Source organism: Lepidochelys kempii, chromosome 3, assembly GCF_965140265.1.
Source record: "Lepidochelys kempii isolate rLepKem1 chromosome 3, rLepKem1.hap2, whole genome shotgun sequence".
Lineage (NCBI taxonomy): Eukaryota > Metazoa > Chordata > Testudines > Cheloniidae > Lepidochelys > Lepidochelys kempii.
In genome coordinates, this window is record NC_133258.1 from 194,377,278 (window position 1) to 194,393,157 (window position 15,880).

At 40.6% G+C, this 15,880-nt stretch overlaps 1 protein-coding gene across 3 annotated transcripts in view; it reads left to right on the forward strand.

Moving 5' to 3' along the window:
- The window catches only part of SPRED2 (sprouty related EVH1 domain containing 2), an 82,279-nt gene that overhangs the window by 45,369 nt on the left and 21,030 nt on the right, over window positions 1-15,880 (forward strand). For all 3 annotated transcript variants that reach the window (XM_073339468.1, XM_073339469.1, XM_073339470.1), the window contains exons 2-4: window positions 9,319-9,496; window positions 10,480-10,648; window positions 13,384-13,448. In XM_073339468.1, coding sequence (XP_073195569.1) covers window positions 9,319-9,496; window positions 10,480-10,648; window positions 13,384-13,448 — 412 coding nt within the window. The remainder of the gene's footprint in view (window positions 1-9,318; window positions 9,497-10,479; window positions 10,649-13,383; window positions 13,449-15,880) is intronic.

The following is a 15,880-nucleotide window of genomic DNA, read 5'->3' on the forward strand; positions in this document are numbered from 1 at the left end:
TTGAACCAAAAGCCACATCAGATTTAAGAGGAGATGGAGGAGGAGGAGACATGGCTGTGGTGAATCACGATCAGCAGCTGGGGGCCTATGGCAGAGGTCTTCATAGAAGGGCAGGGAAGGTACAGCCACCAGGTGGCCATTAATCCCTGTAGACGGTGGTTAGTCAAGAAAGCCCCACAGGCGAGCAGAATGACTGTTTCACCCTTTGACAGGACCCCAGATCTGAGTGGGGCAAAGAGGTCTGAAGCTCCCACAGAAAAAATCAGCTTCTAGCCTCAAAAATCAAGCAGGCACCGTGGGGTGCTCTAATGCAGGGGAAACCAATATGGAGAGGCGCATAAAAGTTGAGGCAGCCTCTGACAGAGTGTCCAGTAACTCATTTGGACTGTCTAGCCCCATCTGGCTCCTCAGGGCCACTATACCTCCACAGTCACTTGTGAGGAAGTGGGAAATCTGCTCTGCAGTCAGTGTGGGAGAGTCCATCAACTTGGTGCCCTAGAGTTGATTGTACAAACAGAATAGTATGTAGGCCTTAAACAAACCCAGCAATTAAGGGCAGTCTTAAAGTTTTTAGAGGCCAATAAAATGGGAAGAATTTAAGCCACTTCTGGTTCCTCTAGTAGTTTTACTCTAACAGTAGAAGTCTGCCCTTTATCTAACCTTAATGGCATTCAATATACTATAAATGGAAGTTAATCAAATATTGTACGTGCTCTGAATAGATCTCCTGAAAAAAATGGCTGCAGCACAATAAAAGTAGATGGATGTATCAACAAGATCCTGAGTTTCTTGCTGCTCTGAATGCTCACATAGGATTTGTAAATTATTATTATTTAACTATAGAGAATGAGTTGCTTGCAACTAGTCAAGGCCATAATGCAGTTACCTGAAATTATATTGCAAAGAAAATAAACAGTTTGCATGCAGAAGAGTTTAGATACTTATATGACCCAACACTATATTAGCTGAACACCTCCCAGGTATTTATCTATGCTGTTGTGGAATAGAAAAGCATCGCTGCTTCCATTTTATGGATGGAGACCTTAGGCATAGAGACATTAAGTGAAGTTTGGCAGAACTAGAAGTTGACCCCAGGTCTCCTGAGTTCTATCTCAGTGCCTGAATAGTGGAACCAAATAATAATTATTGTCCTAGGTCTTTTTTAATAGTTAGTATATCTGGAAATAGTGACAGTGCTGTGTCTGGTGATACATGAAGGAGGAGAGCCTGTCCCTGCTCTAAAGAGCATACAATGTAAATGTGACCACCTGGTAACAGCTGTAGACGGAATTCCAACTGACTGTATTAGGAGAGCAATTTAGTGTTCTTCCTGTCTCACAAGCTGGAAAGTATTGTCCGGCAGTGTTGCTTTTGCTATGGCAAAGGGGGATAAAGATCTCATTTTCAGGGCGGAAATTAGATTTGTCTCCGGATGAAAAAGCCTGAGTCCCCTGAAGTTACAGTCTTTAAAATGGAGAAGTCATGTCTTTCTCTATAGAACCTGCATTTATCTATACACTGCCCTGGACAACTGTAGAAAACAGGGATTTGGGGCATATTTTTGAAATGTATTTCTTTCATCGCATGTTGGTTCCTTCAGTTCGGATTCTTATCAATTATAATCTTAAGTCTTTAAACAACCATTTTTAGCTGCTATAACATTAGTCCAGCCACTTGTCATTCAAACCAGTCTACCTGGCTGCTCTATCACTTGTCTGCAGTCAGGTGAAAATACGTTTAATGTTCTCTTTTTTTAGTAGTTCACACTTTATACCACTATTCTATTGAATTGTATTTGTTACCAGCTAACCTCCATATTCAGTTTTTCTGTGTTCTTCACTCTATAGTTCGGTCTGACTTAATTCGTGTCCGTGTCCACGTCCCTGTGGCAGTGTCCTTGGGATGACTTTTTGGCCTTATGCAATTTCCAGATGTGGGGCCTGATCCAAAGCCTATTTGAGTCTCTTCATTGGTTTGAGTAGACTTGGATCAAACTTCTAAGACATTCCTGGCTGATGACATTGGGTACAATCCAACCAAACCAACTTCCACAGAATGATTCAGTAGTGTAACCATCAGTGACAGTTAACAAAGTGTCTGTCTTTTCCCACGTTCAGTGTCAGATTGAGACATCTAGGGTATGTCTACACTACGAAATTAGGTCGAATTTATAGAAGTCGATTTTTTAGAAATCTGTTTTATATATTAGAGTGTGTGTGTCCCCACAGAAAATGCTCTAAGTGCATTAACTCGGCGGAGTGCTTCCACAGTACCGAGGCTAGAGTCGACTTCCGGAGCGTTGCACTGTGGGTAGCTATCCCACAGTTCCCGCAGTCTCCGCTGCCCATTGGAATTCTGGATTGAGATCCCAATGCCTGATGGGACTAAAACATTGTCGCGGGTGGTTCTGGGTACATATCGTCAGGCCCCCGTTCCCTCCCTCCCTCCTTCCGTGAAAGCAATGGCAGACAATCCTTTCGCGCCTTTTTTCCTGAGTTACATGTGCAGACGCCATACCACGGCAAGCATGGAGCCTGCTCAGCTCACTATCACCATATGTCTCCTGGGTGCTGGCAGACGCGGTACTGCATTGCTACACAGCAGCAGCAACCCATTGCCTTGTGGCAGCAGACGGTGCAATAGGACTGGTAGCCGTCATCGTCATGTCCGAGGTGCTCCTGGTCACCTCTGTGAGGTCGATCAGGAGCACCTGGGCAGACATGGGCACTGGGACTAAATTTGGAGTGACTTGATCAGGTCATTCTCTTTAGTCCTGCAGTCAGTCCTATTGAACCATCTTATGGTGAGCAGGCAGGTGATACGGATTGCTAGCAGTCCTATTGTACCATCTTCCGCCGAGCAGCCATGAGATGTGGATGGCATGCAGTCCTTCTGCACTGTCTGCTGCCAGCCAAAGATATAAAAGATAGATGGAGTGTATCAAAACAAGGAATAGATGAGATTTGTTTTGTACTCATTTGCAAACCACCCCCTGGCCCCCGTCTAGGGGACTCATTCCTCTAGGTCACTCACAGAGAAGGTGCAGCGAGGTAAATCTAGCCATGTATCAATCAGAGGCCAGACTAACCTCCTTGTTCCAATAAGAACAATAACTTAGGTGCACCATTTCTTATTGGAACCCTCTGTGAAGTCCTGCCTGAAATACTCCTTGATGTAAAGCCACTCCCTTTGTTGATTTTAACTCCCTGTAAGCCAGCCCTGTAAGCCGTGTCGTCAGTCGCCCCTCCCTGCGTCAGAGCAACGGCAAACAATCGTGCATCTGAGTTGAGAGTGCTGTCCAGAGCAGTCACAATGCAGCACTCTGGGATAGCTCCCGGAGGCCAATACCGTCGAATTGTGTCCACAGTATCCCAAATTCGACCCGGCAAGGCCGATTTAAGCGCTAATCCACTTGTCAGGGTGGAGTAAGGAAATCGATTTTAAGAGCCCTTTAAGTCAAAATAAAGGGCTTCATCATGTGGACGGGTGCAGGTTTACATTGATTTAACGCTGCTAAATTCGACCTAAAGTCCTAGTGTAGACCAGGGCCTAGTCAGGGAGCTGTTATACACTCAGATACAGTTGCAGGCCTTGGTACTAAAGGTTGTAAAAGAGCCACAGGTCAGAATATCAGCACAGATGTTTTAATAAAAGCCATATGATTCACTTAATGCCCCCACGAGAATGTAAATATGAGGGGGAGGGTAGTTTAAAAATACTATTCAAGCCCAGAGTTTTACTAATATTTAAAACTGAAGAACATGGGAAGCTTGTCAATGACGAGAGAGAATTATCTGAGATAATGGAAACATGCAACCTTTAAACCATAGAAATCTGAAATATTGGTGATTGGAATTAGTCGTTAAATCAAGCAAAATCAAAATTAACAAATTTTAGAAAGTTCCTAGCAGTGCTGTTTCAGGAAGGGGAAAGGCTCTGAATTCTGACTAGAAAGTTTGTACTAGATTGTATAGAAAATGTTAGTCTGAGCTATAATACACTCAAGAAGTTTAAAAAAAAAGGAAACAGGCCATTTGTTCTATGGAAGAGTATTTTTAAGATTGTGTTCGTGTCTCTTTCTTAAAATAAAGGCTGAAATTCCATGGATACTCCCTGATAACACTAAAGGATGTAATATAGAAGCAGTTAAGCCCAAAATAGAAGGAATGCAAACTTAGAAAAACCAGAGGAAATTGGGGAAGAAAGACAAATAGTTAATCTTGAGTAATCAATGCGTAGAGATAATCTAATGCATAGAGAGAAACTGTATGAAAAACAAAGCACAGGAGTAGAGAGTTCAAACATTACCATAGAGAATGTTTTCTAGAAGCCAGTCAATTTTTTGTTTGAAAAGAATGTAGCATATGTAAATTGGCCACTTGGTATCCAGAGTGGAGCAAATCAATTTTTTAAAAGTTACTGTGAATCAAATTTAGAAACTATTTTTAGTAGAAGCCATTGGCTGCATAACACATTTTACTGGGAAAATACTAATGTCTGGATCAGACTCTGGACATGCTCATCTGACGTTCTGCTATAGAAGGCTTCAATGTCTTGAGGGCTGGGAGCAAGATTTCTGAAGACATCCCTAGCCACTTAATCTCCGTTCTACGGCTGCTTTGCATATCAGTCAGAGCTATGGGCAGCAATGCAGGCATATATGACTTTATTAAAAGCAGATGTCCAAGCAAAGCCGCTTATGACAACATCAAAATATGTTGGAAAACGTCGTGGAGAGCCAATGAAAAAGTAATGGCAGAGGCCCAGGGCAAACAGAAGGTGAAACTCTACCTTGTACAGGGCTGTGTATAGGGGAATAAAAGCCATACTTAAACCATTAGACAGTCCTTACGAAGATGTATTGCATGCAAATCCAATAAGAGAACCAAAAGTCCAGTAGATAAATCTGATCAAAAGGAAACCGTTATGGAGAGACTTTTCTAGAACTCTCCATCACCACAAAACAGACTACGTAACTCCTGATATACCCAGAGGCTCCACTGTGTGGCAGACTCCTATGTTTTGCCAAACTTGATAGGTCTTCCAGTTTCCTTAGGATACTCTCTGTTTTTGGGTGACTTCTGAAGATTTTCTGAGTGGGTGGTTGGATCTTCTAGGAAAAGAGGAGTTCTGTTATGAACTCTGCAGGGCAACAGCATAGGCATCGATCCATACCTTTATCACTATCATAAGCTAAACTGTCAGGCCTCTATGAAGGCTTTCGTCAGAAGATAGATTCTGCATGATACAGCCAGGTAGATCTCAGATCTCTGCCTTTCTGCTCTGGGTACTGTTTTTGACATACCAAGTGACCAAACTGAACTGGGGGGTGCAGGAGAAAAATAATATTACTTGTCGCCGTTTCTTTTCTCCTGTTTCCTACTAGTCTCTGTGTGCATCCTGTGGCTAAAATACAGAACAGTGCTAGTTGGGGGTGTCTTTTAGATACACTCCTGTCTTGGAATTTGCTTTTAGCATACCTGTGACAAGGCAAAACCCCATCACAAGATAAAAGGGGTTAGGAGACAATTAGTATGGCTGCCATATGAGGAGAGATTAATAAGACTGGGACTTTTCAGCTTGGAAAATAGACGACTAAGGGGGGATATGATAGCGGTCTATAAAATCATGACTGGTGTGGAAAAAGTAAATAAGGAGGTGTTAATTTACTCTTACTCATAACACAAGAACTAGGGGTCACCAAATGAAATTTAATAGGCAGCAGGTTTAAAGCAAACAAAAGGAAGTATTTCTTCACACAGTGCACAGTCAACCTGTAGAACTCCTTGTCAGAGGATGTTGTGAAGGCCAAGACTATAACAGGGTTCAAAAAAGAACTAGATAAGTTCATGGAGGGTAGGTCCATCAATGGCTATTAGCCAGGATGGACACGGATGGTGTCCCTAGCCTCTGTTTGCCAGAAGCTGGGAACGGGCAACGGGATGGATTATTTGATGATTACCTGTTCTGTTCATTCCCTCTGGGGCACCTGGCATTGGCCACTGTCGGAAGACAGGATACTGAGCTAGATGGACCTTTGATCTGACCCAGTATGGCTGTTTTATGTTCTTACGTTCTAGTTACATCTATTGCACTGTGCTGTAATTAGTTGCTTCTCCACTAGAGAGGTGGGCCTAAGAGGCATCAGGTAATGGACACTTAGGATTCATCATCTGAAGGAGCTAGGTCGCCTGTGAAGGGGCCTGGGTCTACAGGAGAACAGATCCCTCAGGGAGATTCTGTCTGAGGGGCTAGTGGTCAAATACTAGCAGTGAAAGAAGAGTCTGGAGTTACAAGAAGGGTGAGGGTAGACGAGGAAGGGTTGATTTTTGAAGAGACTTTGGGTAATAGTTTGAACTTCTGTTACCTCTGAGTTGCATACAAGCAGACTGCATACTGGGGATCACACCCTGTATGCCCATCACACCGTCACGCAAGGGGGTACACTGGTGTTGAGGTCACACCATAACAGTACCAAAGGACTGCAAAGTGAACCAGGTGGTTGATCTGTAATAAGCCTTATTATTACTTATTAATAAGTAAGAAGTCCTCCTTTTGACTTTTATTTTTCATAAATCATTGCATTAATTTCACTTTAGTGTTTAGAGAAAGTCTTTATTGTACCAAAGTTTCTCATGCTATTTCTCTGCTGTTCCCCAGTGGCCAGACTGACTTAGTTGTGTATGTAAAATCCATAGGATGCAAATAAGCATGAAGTACTGGTTGGTTTTTGGGCGATGGTAATTTTGGACTACATGCAAAGCTTATTTTTAAACATATTTTTGAAGTTATTTAAAGTGGAAAATAAACCATTAAAGGGAGAGGGAAACATGAAATAAACAGGATATTTATTTTTAACAAATGTTTTCCGAGTCATGTCGCTAAGCTAAAAGCAAGACCACGGTTGTTGACTTACTAGATATTAGAGCCTGGCTGCATTTGAGAAATGCAAGTGATACATCAAACACCAACAACTTTTAATGAAATATTAACTGTGTGTTGGTAAATTTTAAAAAACCGGTTTACTACATGTATAAGGACGAATGGTGCTGCCTTTCTATTAACCTTAGCCGGATCTTGTCAAGTTTAAAGAGATACTGTCAGTTTGTTCAGATGCCAAGAACTTTCGCAAAAAATAAATTTCAAGCCTCATCCCTCAGGTTGAAGTCTAACTATTTTGAAAGGCATCCTTTGGGGATGCTGCATAGATTTACCTTCCTTTTTATGGACAGTATGTTTTGGGGGCTGAACAGGTTGTGTCATTTACTAGTACAAACTTTTGGGTCTGTTTGATTTGACAGTGTGTTGAAAACTTACTAGATCAAGTAATTAGTTTTCTCTTCTGTATTTTCCTACCCTTGTGCAGTGGGTCAATTAATTTACAAGCATACTCCTCATTAATATTCCCCAGTAAAAAAAAAGTGAGACTAGTGCAGGTCCACAAGGCTCACTAATGTGCTACAGTGTCTCTGTATGAGGTGATCAGATGTCGGTTGTAGCATCGGAACCGATTGTGAATATGCTTGTTGACTGTTGATGTGCATGGTGACTCTTCAGTTTCAGGGACCTGATGGCCACTAGAACTATCCTTAGGATCAGTCAGTACAACTGGCCACATGCTAGACATAGAGGGTTTTTGACTCAGATTGGTGGTAGATGGGGTAGTAATTACGCCTTTGTCCAGGACTGACCTCTGCCACCTTCTGTTTGGACTCTCTTCCATGATGTGTGAAAGTCTTGTTTTGGTTGCCGGCTAAGACTGGTGAAACTAATGCATTTATGGGTGTCTCTCGAAGGGAACGCTCTTAAGGTGACAAGACTACTCTCCTTTTGCTTTCAGTAACATCTCTAAATGGTGAGACAAGTCTAGCAGTGTCAGAAATCCTCAGATTTCCTTGATTCCACTCTTGTTTCAGGCCTGGGTATAGTATGGAAATTGCACTGGTTGATCTGCTCCTTGTCAGGTATCAGCACTGATTCTCTTAGCTCTGTGAGCTGCTTCCAACGCTGCCCATGAGATCTTGGTGGAACACTATGTTCCCTACGGGGTAGGTGGAGCTGCCTTAGAGTTCTTGTGTGATCCTAAAGATTAGTGTTGGGCAAGTTGTTCCTGTGCCCAGAGGGCATGCTTACGTGGGATATTGCAAGGTTCATTCTTTCTCTCAGGGAGCATGTTATGCTAGTTGCAGATGAGTTTCCAAATGTAATTTAATGTGTTCAGAGTGGGAGGTAGCCCTACATGTTTTGGACGCTGGTATCTGACAAGTTCCCACTCTCCCTGTGTGATACTTCAGCAGTTGTGATCATGGGAGACACTAGAGCTAGAATCCTTTCCCCTGCTCAAGAGGGGACTACTGGCAGGATGCTTTTCAGCAAGGAGTATTCAGCCCTGGAACTTTCTTCTCTTTGTAGCCCAATAGAGCCCACATCTGTAGATCTGCGGGGCATGTTGCAAGGCTTGTCTCCCATTCAAGGTCTTTTCCCGATGTGCTGGGGTAAAAGGCTTCAGGCTTGATTGTGGTGTGTTGAGCTCCTGAAATTAGACTGGGCAATTACTGCTGTTTGTATAGTGGCTGTTTTGTATAGCAACTGGCAGTAAAGAACATCTGCTATAAACACTTTCATATCTACACCTCTACCCCGATATAACATGACCCAATTTAACATGACCCGATATAACATGAATTTGGATATAACGCAGTAAAGAGCGCTCTGGGGGGCGGGGCAGGGCCGCGCGCTCCGGCAGATTGGCGCATCAGCGTGTCTGGCTCCGACACGCTGCTCTGAGCGGCGTGTGAAGAGTGCCGGGCCATGGCTGAGGGGTTGGATAAGGGGCAGAGGGTCTCGGGGGGTGTTCAGGGGACAGGGAGCAAAAGAGGTTGGATGGTTTGGAGGTTCTGGGGACGGGGCAGTCAGGGGATGGGAAACGGGGGCGTGGGAGTCGCGGGGGGCCTGTCAGGGGGCAGGGGTGTGGATAGGGGTCGGGGCAGTCAGGGACAGGGAGCCGGGGGCGGGGGAGTTGGATGGGTCGGGGGTTCTGAGGGGTCAGTCAGGGGGCGGGGAGTGACTAATAATAACGGAAATGTTCGAGGCCAAAGCACATTCGATATAACGTGGTTTCACCTCTAATGCGGTAAGATTTTTTTGGCTCCCGAGGACCACATTATATCAGGGTAAAGGTGTATCCTCAGATAAAACTTGAAATTGCTCTGCAAGTACCTGGAGTCTAGATCCGTACTTTCTAAATACTGCAATAAATAAAACTCTTGTAAGATTATATGTAATCTCACACCGTTATTTTTGTTGTTGTTGTTACAGTGACAGCTATATTGTGCGAGTCAAAGCTGTGGTTATGACCCGAGATGACTCCAGTGGGGGATGGTTACCGCAAGAAGGAGGCGGACTCAGTAAAGTTGGCGTCTGCAAGGTCGTTTACCCAGAGGGCAGCGGAAGAAGTGGGTTTCTAATCCACGGGGAAAGGCAAAAAGACAAACTGGTAATAGAACCTAATTCAACTTTTGTCTGTTTTCTTAGGAAAGCTACCCAAAATCAACATATCTTTAGGAGTTTCAAAACCGAACAAAAAAAACTGGGAAGCAATGCCAGATTGTGCAAAGTAACCCCATCCTAATTCAAATGAACAATAAATTATCATGATCTGGTTTTTAGGTTGCCATGTTATCTCCTTGAAATAGCAATTGCATGTTGAACAGCAATATGTAAAGTCCACCTTTAATTCCTAAAACATGAAACTGACACATTTATTTTTCTAAGACCTGATAAGAATATGTGAGAAGTGAACTGAAGTGTAAAGAATTCATGAAGCCAGTCACGTTGTACTGAGTAATGCAGTGCAAGCCTTTAAAATGGCAATGAATTATTTATGCTGCATGCTATTCAAGGTAGAGTAAGAATGTGAGGACAAGTTGTCTTTTTATGAATTGACAAGCTCAGTTCCTTCCAATATTTTTTTTAGAAGACTTCTTTTATTGCACAAAATAAAATGAATAAAACTTATATTCAAATATGAATTGGAAGTTTAAAAAAACAACTGTTGTTTTAATTCCTTGTTGGTTAGTTTTTCTTGTTGCTTCTAGGATACCCAGTTATAAAATGGAAAAGCTTAAAAATCCACCTCTTGCAAAGTGGTTTGGTACAGGTTTAGAATAGGTGTTTGAATAAAAGTGGATAGTATAGTGTAGATTTAAGAAGGTCTTGTTGTCAAGAGAGCTGGGATTTTTAAAGTGATTGTTTCACTTATAACTGCTTTTGACATGATTTTATATTGAACGATATTCTCTCACCAGAGTAACAGATTTTATATTGAACGATATTCTCTCACCAGAGTAACAGATTTATAACTTGCTTGTTTTGTGTTGGGGAGATTGTGGGGCAGGAGATTCTGGTCTGTACTAAAACAGTGACAACCCTGCCCTTCAAGTATAAATGTAACCTTACTTTTGTGCTGAAACTTTTTAGGTGGTATTGGAATGCTTTGTAAAAAAGGACTTGGTCTATACTAAAGCAAATCCTACATTTCATCACTGGAAGGTTGACAACAGGAAGTTTGGGCTCACTTTTCAAAGTCCTGCCGATGCACGAGCATTTGATAGAGGAGTGCGGAAAGCAATTGAAGACCTCAATGAAGGTACTGAAGCTTGTATCAGCATTCTGCTTGTTTCTTTGCAGAGGAGAGGTTCCAGAGACAGGACTCAAGCTAACTTGAATGCATTTCTCACATTTCTTACTGCGGTCAGCCAATTAGCCTTTAAAATAAAGTTTAGTTCTTGTTCAGCAGAGAATTAGATTAGTAGCCTCTTGGGGAGGGAAGGATTTAACTCAGGCATTTCTTCAGAGTTTCCCATCCCTATGTACCCTCATCCATCAAGACCTAAGATGAAAAGATGCATTACTTATAGCTGTGGATCTAACTATAGCTAGCAAAAGAACAAAGTACCGGTATTTCACATCTTGTCTTTTAGGTCACTTTTCTGTACATGCAGCTAATGCTGCACTGGAAATTATTTCATGATATGTTTTTGTTGTGCTTTGTTAAATTATCGTATGAATTCCTATGTGGACTTGAATGAATCATAAGGATTTTTTCTTCGACAAAATTAATTATGTTAAATCTCAACTTAATTGGAGAACTGTAGTGCTTGAAGGCTTCATATTTTTTATCCCATCAAAAATTTTATCTTAATTAAAAAGAATGGTACATACTTTGAGGTTGTTATAAACATTTCCTTTTTGCATTATATTGCCATCAAACGAGAATCAAAATGTATCTTCAAATCAAAATTATCCTGTATTTTGTTCTCATTTCAGTGAAAAATAATTAATCAATTATTTGATACGTAGGTAGTTGTGATGCCAACGCTATCCTTTTTTTCTGAATGACTGGAATAAATATTAACAGTTGATTAAGTTTAGGATATGTTTGCAAAAAATCTAGTTCCTTATATTTTGGGATCTTTAATTTTTGAACATTTTTAGCTGTCCCATCACAAATACATGGCACTCTAACTTCTCGTCCATGCCTTATCACTCAGTTCCCTCCGTTAAAGCAGACCTTTCAGTGATGCTCCACTGAGAGGTGAGATCAAATTCTCAGTGGTCATTCATGCATTATGTGCTTGACCCTGTGCCACGGAAATCCATGGGAGTAGGATTAGGCCCTATGCTTCTGAACTGTATTCCTTTTCTTGTTTGTCTCATATAAACTGTAAGCTCTTTGGGGCATTAAATGTGGTATCTTCTATAATATAATTCACACTGAATCTCAATATATTAATAATGTATATACTCTGTATTGAAGGGAAATGGTAATAAAATGGTATTTGAGGACATTTGTACATGGCAGCAACTCCTAACTGAAGATGTATTGAAGTAGAGTAGAATTCAAGATTCAAGTATAAATTTAAAGCTGTGTGGCTATTTTTTAGCTACTGTTCAAAATCAGTGCATCTGTGTTTATCACATTAACAGAACAGACTAAGCCTGATGGATGCACTCTTACTTAACTTCCAAATAGGGCTATCCAAATTAAAACCAATAACTAGTTCTCAAAGTTCTGGATTTGAGTCACTGTATCTCAGTACTGTCTATGAAATCTGGTCAAATTAGCACAACCAAGCATATGCATTTGAAGCTTCACTGCATTCAAATATTCTTATAAGCAAAACTTAATCCTTAGCTTGTTTCTTGAAGTATCAGAACTACAGAAATTCTGTTTGGTATTAGTGATGTTGTACAGCTCTGGAGTCATGGGAGCTGGGCTTTCAACCTGAATATGTATGCACATTGCTCATTAGGTGAAAATTTTGCCTTTAACTCTGCATGTCTTCATGAATACTCAACTCAGGTTAGCATGCCACAAATAAGATTAACTTCTAAAATCTTTCAGAGTTAATGTAACTCATTGTCTGCCCCAGTACAAACAACTTAATTAAAAAAAAAAAAGTTACTAAAAGCTCAGCACTCATAAGCAGTAAAAAAAACTGTGTGCGATGTGGGAGGGAGAGAGTTTTGGTACAATAAAGTTTGGTGATTATTCTGGCTTAATATTAAAAGCCCACATACAGAGTTTATTTTTCCCCCCCAAAATGTAGAGAATACCGCAGTGTCCCTTTTTAAATGCATAAAATGTTAAATGAGATGAAGGAAGGATTCTTGGATGAAATTTGCAAATTTCATATTAAACCCTAATAGTTACCACAAGGTTAATCAGAAGCTCCTCAAATTAATGTATTCTTCTGCCTGTTTTTGTTCGTTCTTCTGTCAGTTCTTACATGTTTTGTTTACAGGGGGGAGGTGAGAAGGAGAGAGAGAGCTCTCTGACAAATATCTTTTAAAACAAAAATTCTTCAGGGTAGGTCATTACTTCCTGAATGCTAAAGATTGACTCCCTTTCTGACTGAGCTTTTTTGTATGTTTTGTTTGTTTTAGTAAAATCAATAAGTTTTCTGACTTCAGAGGTCAGATCCTTAGCTTGATGTAATTCAGTGTAGCTCCATTGATTTACATTAGTTGGAAGATCTGGCCCTAAATGTTCATTCATTATACTTTTATCACATTTTGAAAATGAAAATACTATATGATTGTAGGTGCTTATCATTATTCTGCCGTGACCTAATAGTACGGGTAGCCATAGGAACTTTTTCTGGTTGTCACCTTTCTAACCTACTTAGCAATAGACATACTTTTCTTCTTGTTAATTTGGTACCACTTTCTCACTTCATAATTTTATTGTGTGAGTTCATCTGGAGAATGTAATGGTCCATGATAATCCCAGTGGTCAAAATCCAAATAAAATCCACCAATTTTTAATTTAAAAATATCTGATGTTTAGAAATGTCATATATTTTAATAATGTTTTTCTAGGATCTACTACTTCCTCTTCAACGATCCACAATGAGGCTGAGATTGGTGATGATGATGTCTTCACAGTAAGTAAAGTTAGTTTGAAATTGTTCTCTTTTGCACTGTGGTTCACTTGATCAATTTTGAATGGCCCTTTTTTCATCATCATGATTTTCTTTAATGTCTGTAAGTGATATTTCTCTGTTCATCTTCTGCCTTCCATGGCCCAAAAGAAGATTCAGCCTTCTAAAGTCCTCCCATTGTCATCACTGTAGTATCGCATGTAGAACAAATGTTCGTAGTGTCACAGAGCTGAGTAGATAATGCCAAAAAAATAAAATACAGGTTTTAATTTAATTTTCAAATGACTTGGCTTTGGTGGAGTTCATGTTTTGTGTTAGCTGTCTGCTAGTTTTAGAGACGTTGAGTGTTACCGGCATGTTTCTGGAAATCAAATTTTGAAGTCATGTTTGTGGTTACTCATGAAAACTGAATTTTAAATTTGCTTGTGCAAGCATTAACGTAAGAAGTCCATCCAAGCTTATTCAAATTGGGGAGCAAACCAGATCTTGTGACTTACTGACCAATAGCAACTACATAACAGTAGAAAGTCAGCCATTCATTATTATTTGTTCTTGTTTATAATGGTAGTTTCTTATTTTATTTTGTAGTAGCATCAAAAATGTGTCTGGAGCTTTCCTAAAAGACAGTGTCCCTGTCCCATCCATAAGCTAAAAAGGTTGAATAGATATATAAAATGAAATTTCAGTCAGGTCATGGATATTATTCCATGGGCAGAAAAACAGCTAAATTAAGATTATTTGCTCAGATTATTTGCTCAGCTCCAGTAATGCGCATACCCACCTTCTTTACATTGTAAATGAACTGTTTGTTGAAAAACATTGGAGAAAGCAGAGGGTTAAAGGTGGATATCTTCAGAATCCAAAGTAGATGTAACAAATATACTTTAACACTGCATTTCATTGCTGTGAAAGTGTGAAAATATTTCATTTATTTCTCATTTCAAAAATGTGCTTTTTCTGCGTATCTAGGATAATGGAGGGAGGAAATGGAGCAGGAAACATTCAGTTAAATCCTGTGAATGTCAGGCCAGGGGGCTGGGGTAGGGGAGGGGAGAGCCCAAAGCTGAAAGGTAGCTCAAGATGAATTTAGCTGAGCTTCCATTAGAAGCATGGTGTGGGTCTGGACAGGTTTCCTGTAGTGTTTTGACCAGATCCTCTTGACAGTTGGCATGTTGTTCACATCTGTTCTTTTGTCACAGTTCTAAGAGACAAACAACAGCAGGCAGGGTTAAAAGGTGACTTCCTGTGCTCCAGAGCAAAACTATCATTAGCAGCTGCTTCCCAGCTACCTGCCAGAAGTGATTTATAGAATCCGAGATGGGAGAGGGTAAGGCCTCATTGGAGCCAGAGTACTTTACTCTTTTGTAGTATTTATCCAAGAGTTACAAGATCCTTGAAAACAATGTTCTGGTGCCATTTGAAATGCATACGTCTCTTCAGGCTTGTGTATTGCGTTTGAGCCTTTGTTGTAAAGTGGAGGTACTCAAAACTTGTCATGCGTACAGGTCAGCTTTGTTAGCCGTGTTAGAGATGTTGAAGCTGCCAAATGAACGTTCCATTTACATTTCTTTAAGTGCTTTAAAGGGAAATGTGGAAAATAGCTAAGGATATTCGTCCTAAAATCAGTCCAATTTGTTGAGGGACCAGATGGATCCATGGAAGTAACTGAGGCCTGAAAATTCCCATGGTTTTGTCCATAATATTTAGTTTTGGGCCCATGTCTAGATTCTAGGGGAATAGAAAGTTGGGGTGCTTTGTTTTTTAGATAGGAACAAGTGTTGGCAGTAGTTTAATGTTTGTGTTAGGAAAGCTGGATAAATTGTGCAGCAGCTACTTTAAATATACCATCAATCCTCCATTTAGTGTTCAAAGCCAGAACTGAAAAATAAACTAATTTTTTTCCCACTTGACTCCCAGTGAAGCACACATATATAAGGTATCTGTAGACATATTATTATTACAGTGATGGGTTATTCATGTGCATCTTCAGATTTGTTGCGGGGGGTGGGACCCGAGATTCACCTCTTTCATATAATTACAATTACACTTGAAACAGTCAAGCTCCATGATGTACTTCAGGCTACGTTTATTGATAATCTTAGCATGCAAATAGTCAAAACTTAGCTGTGATCAGCATCCACTTAAGATGAATGGTGGAAGTTTATGCCTCGGGTTCTTCTGTTTCAACCTGTCTGGCAGTTCTATCAACAAGATAATGTGTTGATTTATGTACTAAAAGTAAGGTTGCTAAGTCTTTGGGTTTCCAAGGGCCATGGCCATTTTTCACTAATTGTAGGTGGCTATGCTTTGGGTTGTCTTTTGTAGCTGTTGATAGTCTCTAGAAGGCTGTTTCTGTGCCACTCTGTTGACCGTAACGTTGAATCTCCTGTAATCCATAGTACAGTAAAAGTTGTTTTATCCAGCATGTTGGGGGA